The 21,654-nt window shown below is 33.0% G+C and overlaps 1 protein-coding gene across 1 annotated transcript; it reads right to left on the bottom strand.

Moving 5' to 3' along the window:
- LOC109344972 (cinnamoyl-CoA reductase 1-like) lies at positions 2,818-7,357 on the bottom strand. The gene is made up of 6 exons (XM_019583714.1): positions 7,211-7,357; positions 6,737-6,909; positions 6,345-6,530; positions 5,441-5,603; positions 3,977-4,163; positions 2,818-3,067 (listed from the first exon to the last, which is right to left on the bottom strand). Exons 1-6 carry the CDS (start codon positions 7,317-7,319, stop codon positions 2,926-2,928), a joined length of 960 nt encoding a protein of 319 aa, XP_019439259.1. The 5' UTR covers positions 7,320-7,357; the 3' UTR covers positions 2,818-2,925.

The raw sequence follows: 21,654 nt of genomic DNA, 5'->3' as shown, positions 1-21,654 counted from the left end.
AATTGTCTATACTTCTCCTGCCTTACTATACTGTGACAATACTTCAGCTTGTCACATTGCAAACAACAATGTATTCCATGAACGCACCAAGCACATTGAGATAGATTGCCATGTAGTTCGAGAAAGGCTTCTTCAACATTTATTCCATTTACTTCCAATCTCTTCTTCTGAGCAATATGCAGATATCCTAACCAAACCATTGGATCCTACACCTTTTCATTACTTGCTTTCCAAAATGGGAGTAATTAACATATACTCACCAGTTTGAAGGGGGCTTTTACAGTACCTCCTCCTGATTTTGTCTTTAGTTTGGTTTTCTGTTTTCTGCCTTGAGAGTTAGGAAGTTAGTTGCAGTTTGTTTGGCGCCTTTTTCTGTTAAGTTAGTTAATTCTGTTTTTGCTTGCTTTCCAAGCAATCCTGGCAATCTTTGCTTGTATAAATAGAACATGTTTTGGTTCTTCAAATTCAATAAGAATGAGGCATAATACATCCTATTTCTGCAAGAGGAAGAATAACTTATAATGTTCAACTTCTTGGTTTTCTAAGAGATAAGTGATGAACCAAGGAAAATACAAAAGCCAGTGAAAGATTTCTTATTTTCAAGGCAACAAGTCCAATTCGAGTCATCAAATGTTAAAAGCTTGAAATTAGATTCAAATGGGAAGAAAAAGCCTTTAATACAGATGGTTCGAGGTAGTGGAGAACTCTTATGGCAGCCTTGTAATGCAAATCCATTGATTTAGTCATGAATAAACTTAGTCATTGAACAACATAAAGAGATGCATGTTCTGGAAATTGTGAGGTATAATAATATGCCAATCAAACGTCTCTGGTAAGAAATATCAAGAAAATAACTACCTTGGTGAAGTTAATATGAATCAAATGGTGTCATGGAAGACATGATAGCAAGAGAAATAGAGACTTCTAGCAATGATAGTGCACACTTTCTCTTATTCAAATGAATTCCAAACTTAGATCTTGCAACTTTAAGTCATAAGAAGTATCTTAAGGAACTTAAACCTTTGATTTTGAATGATTTGTCTAAGATTTGGTTGACATGATTGATTTCATCTATGTTATTTCTTGTGAGTACCATGTCATCAATATATTCTAGGAGATATATGCTAGATAAAGTTGTAGATTTGGTAAAAAGGCAATCATCATCAACATAATGTGTATATCCTAAAAGATAAACGTATAGATGATAAAATTGTACGCTATTCTTGACTTGTTTGTTTAAGATCATACAAAGACTTGTATAATTTGTACACTTTTAAAGAATTAGAAGGTAATAATTCATGTGGGGAGTAGTGTAAACCTCTTCATGTAAGAAGGCATTGCTAACATACAATTGTCTTAGAAACAATGATTTGGCAGTATTCAAGGCAAGAACAAGGTAACTCTAACAATGGTGATTTGTACAACATGTGAGAAGATATAGAAATAGTCTACCCTTCCATGTGAATGTATATATAGCAATAAGTCTAACCTTGTATCTTTTTAATGTGTCATCAACATGATATTCAACCTTATAAATTCATTTGTAATTATTGATAATTTTATATGATAAAATTCCAAAGTTTAGAAGGTGAGTCAAACTAAAAGAAGATGACTTTGACTACATTAAGAATATGTTATCTATCTACTATTCCATTTCATGAAGGGTTTCTACAAAGTTCTTTCATGCATGATTCCTTTTGAAACTAAAAAAATCATTATTAAGAACTCAATACCATCAGCACTCCTAAGATGTGTATAGTAAAAATAGTAACTTATATTAAATATGCTCTTTTAATTTAATTAATTCTTCTTACAAGTTTTTCGTATTCGTCTACGGTAATACAATGATAGAAGACTAAAAAAAGGATGTCATAAATACAAAAAAGAATTGCCAAGTTTGTTTCTTATTCAATATTTATTTTTCCATATAAAATCATGTCGCTAAGCAAACTAATAGAAAGAAATGAACTTCTGAAATGTTAGTAATGTTTGACTATGCCGCAAATGGATGCAAATGTGCCATTGTATTGTGGTTTATGAACTTATATCCTTACCAATTTATGCATCAAAACATGTACTACTCGGAACAATATAAAAAATATTTGAAGGAGTTGCTTATGGTTAACAAATTGAGAAGTGTTTTCCATTTGTGAAGATTAAAGCACTCAATTTTAATCCAGAAAACTCTATAAGAATACTATAACTTTTAATGTTTTTTTGAAAGAAGTTATTATGAACTGTTTTTTCTTCCTACTTACTCCTTAAAATTTTAACTGTTGGTGAAATCGATTCCTACATAAAAATAATATTAAATTAATATGAACTAAATTTTTTGTTATACATTTATTTTAAACTTGAGTAGTAGATCACTATTTTTATATATATGTTAATATTACTGCATTAACTTCTTTTAACTTTTAAATTTACTTATAATCTTTTTCTTAATAAATTTTATATTTTGATGATGATTTCTTGCGAATGGCGAATATCAATGCTGACTAACATACATTATTGCATTGCTATTATTGTAAGTGTGATTATAGTAATTTCTTTGTTGACATATTAATAATTTAACAATATATTTACCTAGACCAACTTCACCAACTAATAAAATCTAAAGAATAATTGGAAAGAAAAAATAATTTATAATAACTACTTACAAAAAAAAACATAAAATTTAAGAGAGGGTTATGCACTTTTCCCATTTTTACTTATTACACAATAGTATATAAGGACTCTTGTGGAATATTGATACTTCCAGTGACTAGAGTGCAAGTTCACCCTTATTTTAAACCATAGGCACACACACTACTGAAATTTGAAAAATAAAAACAGAAATGGCATGAAATACGAGTTAAAGTAATGGTGGAAGAATATTAACACCATCACCATTTGTGACAGTGCAATCAGTCCCATTTGAGAATTTTAGACATAACCTAAGCTCTTCAAACTTTCCACTGCATCCTTAATAATTTCATCGATCGGAGTGAACTCAAGACCTAAATCAATCAGCTTCTTTGATGGATCCTTTGCTCTCAACAACCCAGGTTGTGTATCCTTTGGCAACCTATATAAACAAAGTTAAATAATGATACTAATGATAGTAAAAACAATAGTACTTGGATCATGGATGTCTTATCATGAATGATTGAAATTATTATATCTCAATTAATAAATTTATTTTAGAATTTGGTCTAAATTCATGCATTTTTGAACTTCTAAGAAAACCCTCCACATGAAGGGCGTGTGACTCTTCTAAAATAAAGCCCGTCTAACAAGTCCCCCATTCAAAATTTGTTATAAGTAGGTAAGTGAAAAACATTGCTTTATTCCAAATTAACTCAATCAATTGATGTTAAAGACTAGTGCTTTCTACTATTTTTGAGTGCATTGTCTTTTGTACTTTTTTGGTTACATAGTGATTTCTATTTTCAATGAACAAACATCATGTATCTTAAAAAGTTATGTATCTGTATCTTTAACTAACCAAATTTCAAATAATATAAAAATGTAAATTTATAATTTTATGACTTTTATTTATAATTAAGTGATACTTTTTAATTAAACTAAGATACAAATGAGGATATAAAGTGGGACACATATCTCCCTTCCTAGTTGATCACCACTATAGAAGACAACTAGCAAGCAATTCGGTGTAATTAATTTCTCTTGCACTATTTATTCACATAAACTTTGTTTTTAAGTATTCGATTTAATATGTATATATTGATAAGGTAAATATTTTTCATACTATCAATATATTATCCATTATTTTTATATTAATCATTATTGACTTTTCAAATAAAAGTAATGCAAATCAATAATATATAATATGTTGTTAGTATAAAAAACTTTAATACTAACCGTACATAAATATTAAATTTTGATTTTTCCCCTTCCAAAAGATGAACGCATAATAGTTTATCATAAACTATAAGCTGTGGAACTCTTATATGCAATTGTGGAGAATACTCACGTAGCCACATTATATTGAGGGTATAACTCAGCAACCTTGGCCACAAAATCACCATAGTGACGAATTGCTTCAACACACAAGTGTCTTCCAGCAGCGTTCTTTTTTTCATAGGCCAAAATATGTGCCAAGGCTATGTCTTTAAAGTGGGCTGTTCCCATATAGAAATCTGGGTACGTCTCTTTGTCCCCTGTAATAAAGTCCAAAATGAAGGAGTGGTTGAGATAGAAGTATTTTTCCCTGTGCTAATTGGCAAATAATATAAAAATCAAGTACTCTCCATCTTCCATTTATGTTATAAACACACCTACTTAATTAATATAAGTAACTTATAACATCATTCTATTCATAACATCATTCTATTCATATAGGTTACTTTCACCTAGTGAAATGAAGAGTACTTGTTGTATATTTACATTCACGTCTTCCTTAATTGAGTGTAATATCTATACATTATCACTTAAATATTTATATAGTCACAAATCTGTGTTTTGGGTTCTATTAAATTGGAATGAAGATCATCTATCCTAAAAGAATGTCTCTAACTTTGTTTTATTCTAATAAAATTTTGACACCTAATAAAAATTAATATATATGTTTCTTACTTCAAAATCTTTTAGGTGTCTCAATTTCATTTATTGAGACACTGTTAGAGGCAAAGTTGCAGGTAACTAATATGCTCTTCGTATTTCTTTTCCCCAAATTAAATTTAGACACCATTAGAATATTTACACCTTCATTCTACACTTAGTAGTTTATGTGACAAATTAAATTACCACTAATTTAACAATTATTTAATTTAATAGATGAGATAAAAATACAAGAGAACGTTAAACAATTATTTAATTTAAACATATTATTAGAAGTAAGATGAGACAATTACCACTCAAACAAGCCTCATTCATCAAATTATAAATTTGTAAAATTATATTACAATTAGTTAATTAGTTAATAGGAGTCATAATTTCGCAAAAGTTTAAATAAAATAAAAAGTCATTTAAACATAGAATAACATTAGGATAGAGCATAGAGCAGAAGAAAATTGTAGAGATTAGGATTTAAGTTCATGAGAAGAACCTAACCCAACAAACTATTATAAACAATGTGGGACTTCTAACATTTCCGTCCCTTTTAAGGGCCGACGTCCACAACGGCTTTTATTCTATCAGCACTGAACTGGTGGTAGTCATTTGGCGGCTTCATTCACCTATCGGTAATATACTTTAGTTCAAATAAGTTGCCCTTTCCGTGACACAACTCTCAATGAAATACACCAACTTTTAGGACTTAAACCCATTAAGAGAGTTTAACCCAAAAGACTAATTTATTAGGTGAGAGAGCCTCATAGCTTAAGTACCACATTAAGTTTATTATTCTAAACCATAAACAATGTGAGACTCCTAATAGTAAATTAGAACATAATCATCAAAAGAGCTAATTTTAGCCCTGAGTGAATGAAGTGATTACCTTTGAGAACTTCAACAAGCACAGCCATGCTGGAATTTATTCTTGGTGGAATCAGAGGGCCCAAGGCTGTTCCAGGATTTATCATTACTACATCCAAACCTGTCTCCTTAGCAAAATCCCAACCTTCTTTCTCCGCAAGAGTCTTTGCAATGGGATAATGTAACTGGCCCATCAACATAAATGTTACAAGATATAATAATTTATCAACCAAAAGTTAAAGAGACATATAAATAATTGATGATAACATCCACAATGCACAAATATTAAAATCAAAGTTTAAACAAATAAACCCACTGAAAAGATTCCCACAAACAAATATATGAAATATTTTTAAGGCAAATACTAAGTACTACCCTAACGAGGCCACATTTTATTTATGATAATAAAATGATAGAGACAAAATTAAAATGACAATATTCTGTTTTTGTATATAAAAACCAAAATGTTAATAACTCGATTCCTAATAAAATGTTAGAGACAAAATAAAAAAATTCTCAAAAAAAATTGAAATATCAATTTAGTACCTAACAATTAACAATTTCCCTCATCAAGAAGATATGATTCAGTGGTGTAAGATCTCGTTAGATCTTATAAATACTAAAAGGTTAATAGCTCGATTCCTAATAGTCGCACTTATTGGAAGGGATAATCATACATCCCAAAAGAGATTAGTTCCTTACCGACATAGAGTACCTAGTACCAAAAAAACAATTTCCCTCCATTTAGATTACAAACAATCAATTTAATCTCTATATTTATATATTGTAAACCATTTTGGTGTCAAACAAAGATATATAAGACTAAATTGAAATTGTTCTAAGTTTGATTTTCAGTATGTAATTACTAGTAACATTATTGAGTTCACAAGCACCAATTATAGCCACACAGTTTTAAAAGTACTCACCCCTTTCTCCCTACAGTATTGAAGATCCGTCCAACATTCCTCATCCTTAATCTTATCAGCAGGCCAGCTAGGATTTGGAATTATGGACGAGGTTGATGATGTCGCCACCACACGCTCTACCCCTGCTTCCTTCGCTGCTTTCAGCACATTAATTGTCCCTTTAATGGCCGGTTCCAACATCTCCTTCTACATTATCAATTCACACAAATGCCCAATAACTTATCAACAAAACAATTATTAATATTTTGGACCAATTATACTTGTGTAATAAGCATAGTTACATAATTAGTGGTGGCTCTATCTTTTTATATTATTAAATAAATAAAGTGATATGTGGTATGCTATTTGAATATGGTAATTAGAGTGTTTTTAAGTAGTTATTTCTTTCAAACCTCAGGATCTTTGACTTGACTAGTGATGATAGGACATGCAAGGTGGAAAACTCCGGCGCAACCCTTTACGGCAGCGACGATGGAGTCGCTGTCAAGAAGATCCATCTGGAAAAAGCGAAGACGAGTCTTAGCTCCTTCCATTGCCTCCAAATGCTTGGTCTCTTTCTCATCCTCTGCAAGTTAATTTCACAACATTAATTATTTCTACAAAATTAACCAACCAACCAATGTATTTATATTGCTCCAAATTAACTATATAAGTCAGTAATGCTTATGCTATTCAAATAATTAATATAACTGTCTATTTAGATCACTAAATACTGATAAATATATCTGATAAAAAAAGAATAGTTATAAAATAAACTAGTTCCTGAATTTTGTTGTTTATTTGGGGTATGAAAGTTAATTAATTGTTTTTGTGATGTTTATGAGTATATGTGAGGAAGAGAAGAATGGTGTAGAATATTGCTTAACTGAGATCTTGGATGGTGGCGTGGACGGTGTAGCCACGCTCGAGGAGGAGGCGTACAAGCCATGACCCAATGGCGCCGCTGGCTCCAGTCACACAAACCACTTTCGACATGGGCTTGCCTTTTCCTGTTTGGTGAACACTGCAATTGGTTTGTTAGTTAATGGTTTCAGTTACTATGCTGAACGGTAGTAACGTCCGGCTTTATAATGATTAGGGATAGAGCGCTAAGCGAAAGCACAAGATCGGATCAATTGAACTCAAAGAGAATCAAGAAAATAACACTATGTAAAAAAGAAGAATACAATAAATTCTCTTACAATGATAAGGACAAGTGATAATATTTTGTCTCACAAATATTATTTAAAATGGAACAAGAATTCTCACCACAAAATCACTCACACGATAAGTACAAACAATCTAGCATGTAAGTAATATAGTTGTTGAATTTTTTGTGATATACCAAAACTATCCATGTGATGCCTTTTATAGGCAAAAAGTGTAGATGAAACTTTGAACTTGGAGAGCAAGATTAGAAAACTTGGTGAGTAAGTTTAGAGACTTGGTGAGCAAGCATCCAATGCTTGACATAGAAGCCTTTAATAAGCTTATGAAGGAAGCTTAGATGTGCTATAAATGAGAGCCATATCTCAACAATCTCCACCTTGGCTCGAATTCAATATGTTGCTCATCGCCAAATAAAGCCCCGAAGGGTGCTCAAGTGATGTATAGACCAACACTAAAACTTGGTATTTGGAAGAAGCTTGGTAAGCATATATGTTGGATTCTTTGATGTGTGAATCTTTTCCACTATAATTTCAGCAATAGTAACAACATCTAAAATAAAGTGACATTTTCATCAATGTGTTTGGTCTTGTCATGATAACGACTATTCTTGGTTAAATGAATAGCACTTTGACTATCACAAAACACTGTAAGAACACCCTGTGGTAGACCAAGTTCATGTACCAAACCTAGGAGCCAAATATCCTCCTTCACACCCTCTATTACTGAAATGTATTCTGCTTCAATCGTAGACAATACAACAATGAACTGAAGAGTAGCTTTCCAACTAATAACATTATTATAGAGAGTAAAGGTGTAACCAGAAAGAGATCTCCTTCAGTCAATATCACCACCATAATCTGAATCAACATAACCTACAATATCATCGGTTGTAGCCTTCCTTCTATCAAATACCACACCAATGTCAGAAATACCTTTTAGATATCGAAAAATCCATTTCACAACACTCCGATGATCATTTCCAGGATTATGCATATATCGACTCACCATGTTAACATCATATGCTAAATCAAGTCTAATGTACACCATAGCATACATAAGACTACCAACTGCACTAGCATAAGGAATATGCGACATATGCTCCATCTCTTCCTCTCTGTGTGTGGGCAAAGATTTGAGGATAACTTGAAATGTGAAGCAAGTGGAGTAGAAACATGTTTGCAATCATTCATATTAAACCTTTCAAGCACTCTTTCAATATACTTCTGTTGAGATAAGAACAACTTACTAGCTTGACGGTCCCTGCGAATCTCCATATCAAGGATTTTCTTGTCTGCACCTAATTCCTTCATCTCAAACTCATTATTGAGTTAGGTTTTCAATTTCCTAATTAAAGGCTTGACACGTGAAGCAATTACTATATCATCAACATAAAGTAACAAGTATTTGAAAGATCCATCTGGAAATTTTTGGAAATAAATATAGTCATGAAATTGACTCCTATAATAACATTGCCCAATCAAGAAAGAATCAATTCTCTTGTACCATTATCCGGGAGCTTGTTTAAGGCCATATAAAGATTTCTTCAATCAATAGACAAGATGCTCCTTATCAGGAACAATAAATCTCTCAGGATGTTCCATGTAAAAGTTTTCTTCCAGCTCTCCAGTAGAAAAGTTGTCTTTACATCAAGTTGCTCCAACTCCAAATCAAATAAAACAACAAAAGCAAAAAAACACGAATGAAAGTATGACGAACAACGAGTGAGAATATCTCATTAATGTCAATACCTTCCTTTTGATTAAAGCCTTTAACAACTACTCGTGCTTTGCATCTCAGATCTTCAAAACTGGGAATGCCATCTTTCTTCTTATAGACCCATTCACATCTCAATGACCGTTTGCCTTTGGGAAGCTCTATCAAATCCCAAGTACCATTCTTATGAAGACTTTCAATTTCTTCATTCATAGAAACTAGCCACGGTGAAGAATCAACACAAGAAACAACTTCTATATAGCTGATAGGTTTAACACCATCATTTACCTCTTGTGCAACTAACAATGCATTTAGCAATTAAATTGTTACCATCATCGTATATAGATGGCCTTTTAGTTAGTCTTCTCGTTTTGTCTCGGGCAATACAATAATCATCTTCCTACCGATGAAGAGGAGAAGTGGTACTGTCATCATTATCAGCATAACGATCATCAATGCTAGATTGATTTGTAGAGGAAGATGGAACATCAACATAGGAGCTACAGGCTTCACTATCAACTCCACCTTCTCGCTAGTACCCTGTAAATTACCTGTACTAGGAGAAGAAGACACAACATATTGTTTTTCAGAAGATAATAATGCATCCTTATTAAAAGTCACATCTCTACTAAGAGTTAACTTTCGTGACTTTGAATCAGAACACCATAAGTTATATCCTTTACACTCAAATGCATAACCAAGACATATGCACTCAACATCTTTAGGAGCTAATTTACCATCATTAACCTTTGCATAAGCAGACATCCAAAAATTCTTAAATTAGAATAATTAACAAGATTACCTGGCCAAATTTCTTCTGGGATTTTGAAGTCAAGTGCTGAATGTGGAGAACAGTTGACCAAGTAACAAGAAGTGGATGCTACTTTGGCCTAACATTCACGCTGATGCCATAACCTAGCATTTGAGAGCATACAACGAACTCTCTCAAGTAAAGTCTTGTTCATCCATTTTACAACACCATTTTGTTGGGGATTCCTTGGAATCATTTTCTATCTTGCAATACCATTACTTGTGCATAACTCATTAAAGTCACCATTGCAAAACTCTAATCCATTGTCTGTTCTAAGCTTCTTCACTTTCTTCCATGTTTGGGTTTCAATAAGAGTTTTCCACTTCTTGAAAGTGGAGAAGGTCTCATTTTTATGCCGCAGAAAATAAACCCAAACCTTGCGAGAAAAATCATCAATGATGGTCATCATATAGCGGCATCCTCATGAGAAAAGACTTTAGAAGTCCCCCAAAGGTCAGAATGAATATAATCAAGAATAGCTTTGGTACAATGAGTTGCAATGGAGAAACTAACATTTTTTTTGTTTCCCAAAAACACAATATTTGCAAAACTCCAACTTACCGATGCCATGTTTACCAAGACGACTTTGCTTGCTCAGAAGATGCATGCCATTTTCGCTCATATGGCCCAGACGCATGTGCCATAATTTGGTGACGTTGTTATTAGGGATAGAAGAAGATACAACTGCTGAACTTGTCACAACAGATCCTTGCAAGACATATAAACTACCAATTTGGTTAACTTTTAATAATACCAGAGCACCTATTAATACTTTTAGAACTCCACTTCAGTTGAATATCTGCACCCGAGAGACTCTAGGGTGCCAAGAGAAATCAAGTTCCGCTTGAACTCTGGAATATAGCAGACATTAGCCAAAGTTCGGACAACACCATCATGAGTCTTGATTTGAACTCTACCTATTCCCGCAACCTTGCATTAGGTATCATTTCCCATCAAAACAAAATCACTATCAACATGTTCAAAAGTGGTAAATAAGTCCTTATAAGGACACATATGAAAAGTACATCCTGAATCAAGAATCCATTCTAATTTACTCATATTATTAGAAGAGACAACAAATAAAATAATATCACCTTTAGAATCAGCTTCAATATTAGCAGCTTCAGGGGATTGTTGAGATTTTCAAATTTAGACATTTTGAAAAACTATTCTTGCCATCAAACTTCTCAGTGTCAAATTTAGACATTTTGAAACTGTTAATGGAGTAAGAGCTCTGATACCACTTGTTAGGGATAAAGTGCTAAGGAGAAGCACATGATCAGATCAATTATGAACTAAAGAGAAGCAAGTAAAGGAGCAAGAAAATAACACACAAGATTTGACGTGGAAAACCCCCCTCATTATGAGAGGTAAAAACCATGAACGATCACGAGCAAAGTTCCACTATGTAAAAAGGGGAAAGTACAATAAATCATCTTACAATGATGAGGACAAATGACAATATTTTGTCTCACAAATATTCTCTCAAATAGAATAAGAATTCTTACCACAAAATCACTCATACAATAAACACAAACACTCTAGTTTGTAAGTAATGTAGTTGTTGAATTTTTGTGATGTAACAAAGCTCTCCATGTAATGCATTTTATAAGCAAAAGGTGTAGAAGGGACTTTGAAACTTGGAGAGCAAGATTAGAAAACTTGGTGAGCAAGTTTAGAGACTTGGTGAGCAAGTTTAGAGACTTGGTGAGCAAGTTAGAGACTTGGTGAGCAAGCATCCAAGACTTAACAAAGAAAGCTTAGATGTACTATAAATAAGAGCCACATCTTAATAATAACTATATATAAGTAGGATGGTATAAAATGAACACAAATTATTTTTTCTTACTTATTGGGTGAGTTAGGATCAAGTCGCTCTTTTTAAGACATTTTGTTACACTACCCAAAATTTGTAAGCAACCACACCGTCTCTGGTATAAACAGTCAAGTTCCTTATTTTATCCTAGAACTGATGTCGAATATGTCCCACCACAATATAACTATCAGTCTCAATTCTAGAAATGCTCACAGTGGCTACCCATACCAATTTTGTTTTCACATAATTTCACTAACAGTATCAGTTCTCGAAATTATCACAATTTAGTTACATATGTCAATTCTAGTACCACAAAAATAGAGAGAAGTTCGTCGGAAATGCGTTGATAAAGATTATAAAGGAGAAAAAATAAGTTGAGGAATAGAGAACTCAATTTGGGACAAATTAATCCTCCATCCTATGTGGGACTTATGGATTTTTTTTCAAAATTCTTCATATGTGAGATTTTTGAATTTTTTTTTATTTCATACCAAAAAATCCTCACAATTGGCCTCCAACAAAGAAAGTTTCAACATTTTTAGAAGTAAAAATATTATATCATTTGTACCTTAATGATTTACTAGGTTATCTTCTAAACTTGACTTATATTGGGGAAAATTGTAACACGTGTTGATATGAGATTTGGTAACTTAAGCCTAGTCGATCAAACATTTTCTTATTATTAGAATAATAACACTTTTGATATGGGTTTTTCCTATATAAGATTTCTGTAGAAGTAGCTCCCTTTACGAATCTACCATATATTAGGAAATTAAACTCTTCATCGATTAGGCGGGAAGATAGTCAGCTAAATAATATGATGTTGCCAACTAGACTTAACTTAATTAATAAAAGTGAATAAATTCAGTAAGCATAATATGAATAGTTGGATCTCTACACATATAGGAAAAAGATTTATTGGTATAGATAGTTAGAAATTCATAATTTATAATTAAGGTGGACATAATATATTTAATACAATTATATTGACTATTTATTTTGGTGTTACAAAACAAGTGATCTAATTAATGATAATCTATAAGACTTCTGAAATTGATAACGAATATGAGCTTAATGAGTTGATACCCAAACGTTGACCTATATGAGATAATGAGAACCCTATAAGTTAATACACAAGGAACGATTAAGGTTCCAAAGATACAAAATCACAAATAGTTTTCGCCTCTCCCTATCAGAGAGAAAACGAAGGTCCCAAAAGGAATTAAAGATTTGGTTGATGAAGACCATCATACCAAAACTCTCTCAAAATGTATATCAAATGAGTAGATCTAAGAACATGGATTCATGTATGACTTTGTATCATTGTTTTATATTATGTGTGAGAATCATGTGATCCAAGATCCTAGGATTGGTATTTCACCGATCATTAGGAAATATTTAACAAGTGGTGTCAGAGTTTTAGGTTCTGAATTTTATGATTCTCCATTAATTTTGTTTTCTCCCCAATTTATTTATGAGCCCTAATTTTTAAATTTGGGGATTTTTATGCTTCCGCTATTAGTTATGAAAATAGGATATTTAGGAATAATGAGATAACTTTTATTCACTTCCGCTTATTTGAATTATGAGTAATTTGTATTATTAGTCTTTGCAACATGTGTTGAAGTATGTATTCAGATCTATACATGAACATTGCATTAACTTTGATGACTCTATTATGCAATATGTATATTATATGTGCACTAATGCCTTAGTGTTGGACATTGACTTTTGTCAATTTTGCAATTTGTTAAAGTATATGTATAAGGTATATATGTATTAACTTTAATCAGTAATTTCAAACATCACAACAACCTCAAGTTGGAAACAGTTACATATATATACATGTATATTTTAATTCTCAATATATACAAGGTGATGAATTCTAGATTGTATATGTATAAAATAAAAAAATTTCGTACTGACCGGTTCAACCAGAAAGGATATTTTTTCTAATAAATAAATACACTCTACCTACGTCATTTCCCAATCTAACCCGAGGATTGAAAATAAAAAACAAGTTAAATAAAAAACGTTCATCGGTCAAAGTGTAAATTGGGGCAATTTATTGCTCATCCTCAACCAATGAAAATGAGATCGTTTTTTTTGAGGTGAGAGTCATAACCTCTGTATAGAAAGATTCTCATCTAGTCTATGACAAAGATATTAGGGCAATTTATTGGACGATTCAACTCTTCCAATAAATTCTTAACATGAAACTAGGGCATATTGGATGGCGAGGCGCTGACAGATAGTCTCTTTTAACAATGTCCAACATGAGTCGCATTTCAGTCTAGTCCATAAAAAGAAGTTCGTTTGATTTTTAGAAAATTACGATATCATAAACCAAGAGATCTACACATTTATTCATTACTCATACATGACATGACTCACATCATTCTCAACATAATACACGAGATATTCTCAAGCATTACATATCACTACCCTATGTGTTAAAATCTTTGCTTTCCAGGACCCCGAGCTTGATGTGCTTTCAACCAAACTTTCCAGGACCCCGAGCCTGATATGCTTTCAACCAAACTTTCCAGGACCCCGAGCCTGATGTGAATTTCTGAGTTCCGGCAATACCCGACCTGCGTTCTCGTATTAAAACTTTTGCTTTCCAAGACCCCGAGCCTGATGTGCTATCAAACCAATCTTTCTAGGACCCCGAGCTTGATGTGAGTTTCCGAGTTCTAGGAGTACCTGACTTGTGTTCTCGATTAAAACTTTTGCTTTCCAGAACCCCGAGCCTAATGTGCTATCAAACCAATCTTTCTAGGACTTTGAGCCTGATGTGAGTTTCTGAGTTCCGACAGTATCCGACATGCGTTCTCGTATTAAAACTTTTTCTTTCCAAGACCCTAAGCCTGATGTGCTATCAAACCAAACTTTCCAGGACTCGAGCCTGATGTGAAATTTCCAAGTTCCGGCAGTACTTGACATGCGTTCTCGTTTTAAAATCTTTGCTTTCCACGACCCCGAGAATGATGTGCTATCAAACCAACTTTCCAGGACCTTGAGCCTGATGTGAAATTTTCGAGTTTCGGCAGTACCCGACATGCGTTCTCGTTTTAAAATCTTTGCTTTCCAGGACCCCGAGCTTGAGGTGCTATTCAACCAGTCTTTTCAGGACCCCGAGCCTGATGTGAATTTCCGAGTTCCGACTGTACCCCACATGCGTTCCCATTTTAAAATCTTTGCGTTTCAGGACCCCGAGCCTGATGTGCTTCCAACCAATCTTTGCAGGACCCCGAGCCTGATGTGAATTTTGGATTTTCGGTAGTATATGTCATGCTTCCTCGCACCTACCTATTTTTATTTTATGGAGTTCCGACAGCACCCGACCCGCTTTCTCGCTTAAACCTTTTTATTTTATGGAGTTCCGGCAATACCCAACCCGAGTTCTCACTCTAAGTGTTGCGCCGTGATTATTATCTCGGCCTTGACAAAATTTGTTCATTTCTTTACTAGTTACTTACTATGATAGCATACTAACTTCAGTTTGTTTGCTATCAAGTGAGCAACAAATAAAGAGAGGTAACTGTGAACACTCAATTTTGTCCGGTCACTTTACAAAAATATTAAAAGTTTTAAATCAACAAAATTTGGAATGAAAATATTTATGATACATTTCAGAACCAAATGTATTTCCTGTGAATGTCTAGTTCATGATCAATGATTAGAAATATCTTAATTTCTTACCATTTCAATTCAAAACTTAACGACTTTGCATTTACATGAGATTGTTACACCGTTAAAGATATTGATTAAGGAATTTTGCTCATATACAGTTACACGGTGCATATGACCTTTGGTCGTCTATCTCATTTATCTTCTTTAAAGAAGATGTGTCATTTGTTTAACAAGTCCTGAGAATGATACTTTTCCTATAACAAATTAATGAAGCCAATAAAAATAATAACCAGGTTCAGCTAGATGTCACAAATCCCAACAACAAAATTAATAGTCCTTCACATGATAATGTGCCTAGTATCTCAAAATTGCAACACCTTATGTTCTGGGTACACCACATCAAGAAAAGAAATTTCATTATAATTTGATCCAACAAACTCTTAAGCAACATTTCACTAACTCTACTGTCATTACATTTGTACATAGAATAACATATGTTATTGACAGTAATATGGTTTTGCTTCTTGATCAACGACTTATTCAGGAGTATGATACTCATACAACAGTGCTAGAGGATAAGTCTTCATCTTTTGCTCAACTTGTTGCAGATCTAGTGCTAAGGTTTTTTTGATTGATTCATCATCCATAACTGAAGAACTGTTACAAAGGCACACTAATGAACATAATTTTATAAGGTAAGTTACAAATGCACTAATAATCATAATAAGCATGAATGAGTATAATTATTGAGCAGTTTCAGAGTGATATAATCACAAAGCAAAAAGTATGGCATATTATTACTAAATTTAAGTTAGTAATTTAAAGGGTTTTTGTATTAACCCATACTCAACTATGAAAGGTAGCACGCACACACGCTACACAATGACAAAAAGTACAACAAGACTATTCGACACAAATATACATTTTTGTTATTAGGCATGACATATACTGCAGAGAATTCAGAAACAGTAAGAAAGAACCCCGCAATTCAGAATACACATGCACATCACACCTGAGTATACACGAACATACCTCATACACACCCAGATTGCTACACGCACATTCAAGAGGCATTCGAAATATACATCATACAAAGGGAGTCGAAAACTATTATCATAGAGTGACCTAAGACTGTTTGGGAAACGTGTCACACATATACACAAAAAAGGATTGGTTGTTGATCAAGAATGCAAAGAAAAAGGCAATTACAACAAGGTTATAATGTAACAAGCATATTCCTTTCATTTGGTTGCTAATCTGTGTTTGGAATTTATATGCTAAATTATAAACATTCATCTTGATTACACAAAGCTATATACAGCCCATTCTCATTCAATTGATTATATAAAAATGCATACACAGACGTTTGGCCAAGGACAAAAGTAACTAATGTTCAATAATTCCTTTAAAGCTTTGAAATGCAATTTGTTTCTGGACAAACATCCATACCAATTAGTTTTTTTTCATATAAATAATTACTTCATACTATGTCAAATAAGTAAAGTTAGATTGAAAGAGGATAGGGTTCTTTACCAAAATCTTTTGCCAATAACCAATCGTGCGAAATTAACGTCACCATACGCTGACCCTGTTGGTTTCCTCCCTCTATTTTAAGGAGACTCTGTGAGAATAAAACCGTGAGAATAAAACCGTGAGAATAAATGCCCAAATTGGAAACCACCATGAACCACCTCACCACGTCGTCTTCACTCTCCTTCGTTTCATTCACACGAAAACCCCAAAAACAACCTAATACCACCATTACTATAACCAATCGATCTAACGAGTAAGAAAACGAAAATGAAGAAGAGAAGAGAGGAGATGGCCATACATTCGTTGCCTCCCATTGTCAAGAACCCACTCCACCATAAACCACCGTCGTGTTTCCTTCCTCCACCATACAGACCCCTACGTCCCGATGCTCTCAACCTCCGATGTTCATCGCCATACCTCCCTCCTAGCAACAAATTACGTTGAGAATACTACCAACAAATTAATTTCTCTGTCCAAAGACTAGAAATTAATGTTGTCCTAGGTATCATGTGATGAGTCTATTATGTGAATATGTCTTGTTTTATATATATTACTTAACTTGTTTGTTTAAATGATTACAACACTTCATGGTTTGTTGCATTGGTTGGTGGCTGACTCCATTATTAAGGAGTTGTTATTGTTGAAGCATTGTTTCCATTTGAACAGTGTGTCCTGTTAGGTATAAAATGCTAATATTTTTTTTTGTAAGATTCAAAAGGATCGTCACTAGAATTCGAAACGCACATTCTTGTGATGAGAATGATGTAATGCTACCAATAGACTATAATAAATATATGTATTTATATGTGAATATAAATAATATATGCATTGGATTAAGGTTATGTTGAATCAAACTCACCTAAATGGTTTTTTCTTTTGGAAAATAAAATTGTTTGACATTATAACTGAACCTGTTAAACAAGAAGTCGCCAAAGTGACATATTTTATGTGAGTTGTTCATAATAAATGTCAGATATTAGTACATATATGTATCCATGCGAGTATTAATCGACACAAATGAAGATTATTATTTGGCCGGATTGTATACACACATGTGATGGTAAACATGTGATTATTATAAAGTTAAATATGTAAATGATAAATCAGTCCAAAAAATAGTTTATTATTTGACATGTATTTTGATCAATGTTTGACCGTTATAAACAAGAGTATCATTAGTGATTGATATGAAATATCAAACCAATTGTATGTCTATATTTTATGCGAATAGTGATCGGCCCAAAGGAAGATTATTATTTGGCACAAATTACAAACACACTTGTAGCAATAAATATGTGATAATCATATGACTTTCCATGTGAATAGTAAGTCAGTCCAAAGAAAGGCTTATTATTTGACAATACTGATTATCAATGTTTGATTACTACATTGAGTGCACCACTTATAAGTTAATATTTTTGTACAAAGACTGAATATTAATGTTGTGCTAGGTAACTCGTGATATGGCCCATCATCATTTGAATTTAAGTATTAAAGTTGAATGTGAGTTTAATTGCAATGATGATTGCAATTTGCTTTGTTCTTTTACTAGTGCTTCAAATTTTATGCTCAAATTAAGAACATCTCATTGTTAAATGGGAAAAACTTTAAGGTCTATAAGGAAGTCGTAGAAATTATTCTCGGCTGTATGGATTTAGATCTAGCACTTCAAGTGGAGAAATCCATTTCTACTACGGAAATCCTCGATGAGGTCAAAATTAAGAAATGGGAACGCTCTAACCTAATGTGCATAATGATCATGAAATGCTCTTTTCCAGAAGCGTTTCATGGCTCTATTTCTGATGGTCAAAGTGCAAGGAAGTTCATCGAAGAAATAGAACAATTTTTTGCCAAAAATGAAAAGGTGAAGACGAGTAGCCTTTGAGTAAACTCATCTCCATGAAGTATAAAGACAAATGGAACATAAGGGAGTATATTATGGAGATTTCTAATCTCGCATCAAATCTAAAGTCACTTAAGTTAGAGCTTGATGATGACTTGCTCATGCACTTGCTTTTGATCCTGTACACTTTGGGCAACTCAAAATGAGTTATAACACTTAGAAGGACTATGTGCAAGAGAAAGTGAGGCTGTAGAGAGATAAGACACAAAGTTCTCATTTGGCTATGACCTCTCGAAATAAGAAAAGAAAGAACAATAAGGATGTTGTGAAAATGTTATTTGTGTTTTCCTTCGAGAATGTGGAATTGTTCTGCAATACACTATTCTAGGCAAACCTAACATGAAGGGTGTTGTTGAGTGATTAAGCCGAACTCTTAAGGATATGGTGAGAAGTATGATTAGCCATTCTTCATTGCCAAAGTCTCTTTGGAGGAAAGCTTTAAAGACCACCAGTTTACATCCTTAATAGGGTGCCAAATAAAGGAGTTAACAAAACCTCATATGAGTTTTGGAGTAATAAAAAACAAAGCTTAAAACACTTGCACATTTGGGGTTGACTAGCTAAGGCGCGACGTTATAGGTCACATGAAAGGAAACTGGACTCAAGAATAGTTAGCTGCTATTTTGTTGGCTATGTTGAACGCTCTTGGGGCTACAAATTTTATGATCCCACTTCAAGACTTTTTTTTGAGACGGGAAATGCAAGATTTCTTGAGGAAATTGATTTTGGGAATGAAGAGAACATAAGGAATGTTGTCTTTGAGGAAGAACATGTCACTAGTAGTTAAACAAGTTCTTGTGCCTATTACCATTCAAGGAATAAATTTGGTAATAGAAGACACTGTTCAGAATATTGTTCGTGACAATATTCCATAACAAGACAACAATGAGGTTCTCCCTCAAGCACCTATAGAACAAATACCACAACTTCAAGAAGTAGAAGTAACATTAAGGAGATCTCTAGAAGGGCAATTCTTGATCATTATATTGTATTTCTTTAAGAACATGAGGATGACATCAGGTTAACAGAGGAATCCATCTATGGCCATAAACAAGCTTCTCGCCAATGGAATCACAAATTTCATCAAGTTATTACCTCGTATGATTTTGAGGCAAATAAAGTTGATGATTACATGTACCACATGTTTAGTAGGAGTAAATTTATATTCCTAGTATTATATGTCAATGATATACTGCTTGCTAACAGTGATATGGGACTATTGCATTAGACCAAGATATTTCTAATGAATAATTTCGAAATGAAAGATCTCAAGGAAGCTTCTTTTGTATTAGGAATTGAGATACTAAGAGATTGCTCTCAATGTATCCTAAGGTTGTCACAAGAAAGCTAAATAGATAAAGTTCTAGATAAATTTGGCATGAAAGATAGTAAACCAGGGGATACCCCTATAGCTAAGGGAGACAAATTTAGTCTCGAACAATGCCCCAAAAATGACCTTGAAAAATACGAGATACAAAGATTCCTTATGCATTTGTACTATGAAGTCTAATGTATGCTCAAGTTTGTACACGTCCTAACATAGCGTTTGTCATGGGAGTTTTGAAAAGATATTTGGGCAATCTTGTAATACATCACTAGAAGGAAGTCAAACATGTTATGTGTTACTTAAAGAGAACAAATGAGTACATGTTCACTTATCGAATGTCTGAGAATTTAGAGATCTTTTGGTACTCTGACTCCTTTTTTTTGGGTGTATAGACACCATACACTCCACCATTGGATATATATTTATCTTGGATGAATGTGCTATCTCTTGGATGTCTGCTAAGTAGACGCTCATAGCTCCTTCAACAATGGTTGCAGAGTTTATGGTTTGTTTTGAAACATCGGACCATGACATGTGTTTACAAAAAATTTGTCACTGGCTTACGCGTGGTTTATGGTACTAAAAGACCACCTAGAATTTATTGTGATAGTAAGTCCATGTTTCTTTACTCCAACAATAATATGAATTCTATAAATTCAAAATTTATTGACATCAAGTTTCTGATTGTTAAAGAAAGTGCTCAAAATAGACAAATTTCCATAGAACATATATGAACAATTTTTATGTTAGTTGATCCACTGACTAAGGGTTTGGTACATAAAGTCTTTTATGAGCATATTGCTCATATGAACATTTCTCCTTAGGATACCTTAGTTCATTGGGAGTCTATATGTTTTATGATTTACTTTGGACGTCATATATAGTTTTATACATAATAAAGTTGATGGTTTATTGTTCTATTTTGAACTTGTGTATTGTAACTATTGTGTTGCAATGAAGGACTCTGAATTGATCTCACTAAAGAATAAAGAAGGACCAGTTGGAAATAGACATGTTTAAGATTACATTGCATGAAATTTCTATGTCACTCATCCATATTTGATCTATGTCATTTAGTATATTGATATGATGATCATCATGGTCGAGTCACATTTGAATGTGATGAAGGCCGCAGTGGTTTCATAGTTGATATATGAGATGGACTAGATTTTATTAAGGAGAAGTTTAAATATAAATAGCATAGGGATGTACACCTAAAGAATATGTGATATAATTGTTCCAAGAAAAATATGAATCTCAATAGGAAGATTGTTAGAAATTCATAATTTCTAATTGATATCATATATTTAATACAATTATATTGACTATTTATTTTTGGGTTACAAAACAAGTGATCTAATTAATGACAACTTATAAGACTTCTGAAACTGATAATGGATATGAGCTTAATGAGTGGATACC

The sequence above is a fragment of the Lupinus angustifolius genome, chromosome LG04 (genome assembly GCF_001865875.1).
Source record: "Lupinus angustifolius cultivar Tanjil chromosome LG04, LupAngTanjil_v1.0, whole genome shotgun sequence".
NCBI classification, from domain to species: domain Eukaryota; kingdom Viridiplantae; phylum Streptophyta; class Magnoliopsida; order Fabales; family Fabaceae; genus Lupinus; species Lupinus angustifolius.
Note: the sequence above shows the minus strand (reverse complement) of the source record. Positions and strands in the feature narration are given on the sequence as shown.

What these genes read in the sequence shown, in the direction of transcription:
- LOC109344972 (XM_019583714.1), bottom strand. Translation starts at nt 7,319, where the DNA reads ATGTCGAAAGTGGTTTGTGTGACTGGAGCCAGCGGCGCCATTGGGTCA. An exon ending in AATACTGTAGGGAGAAAGGG is followed by an intron (nt 5,604 to 6,344) that starts GTGAGTACTTTT and finishes TTGATGGGCCAG; the next exon opens with TTACATTATCCCATTGCAAA. An exon ending in CCTCAATATAATGTGGCTAC is followed by an intron (nt 3,068 to 3,976) that starts GTGAGTATTCTC and finishes TTGTTTATATAG; the next exon opens with GTTGCCAAAGGATACACAAC.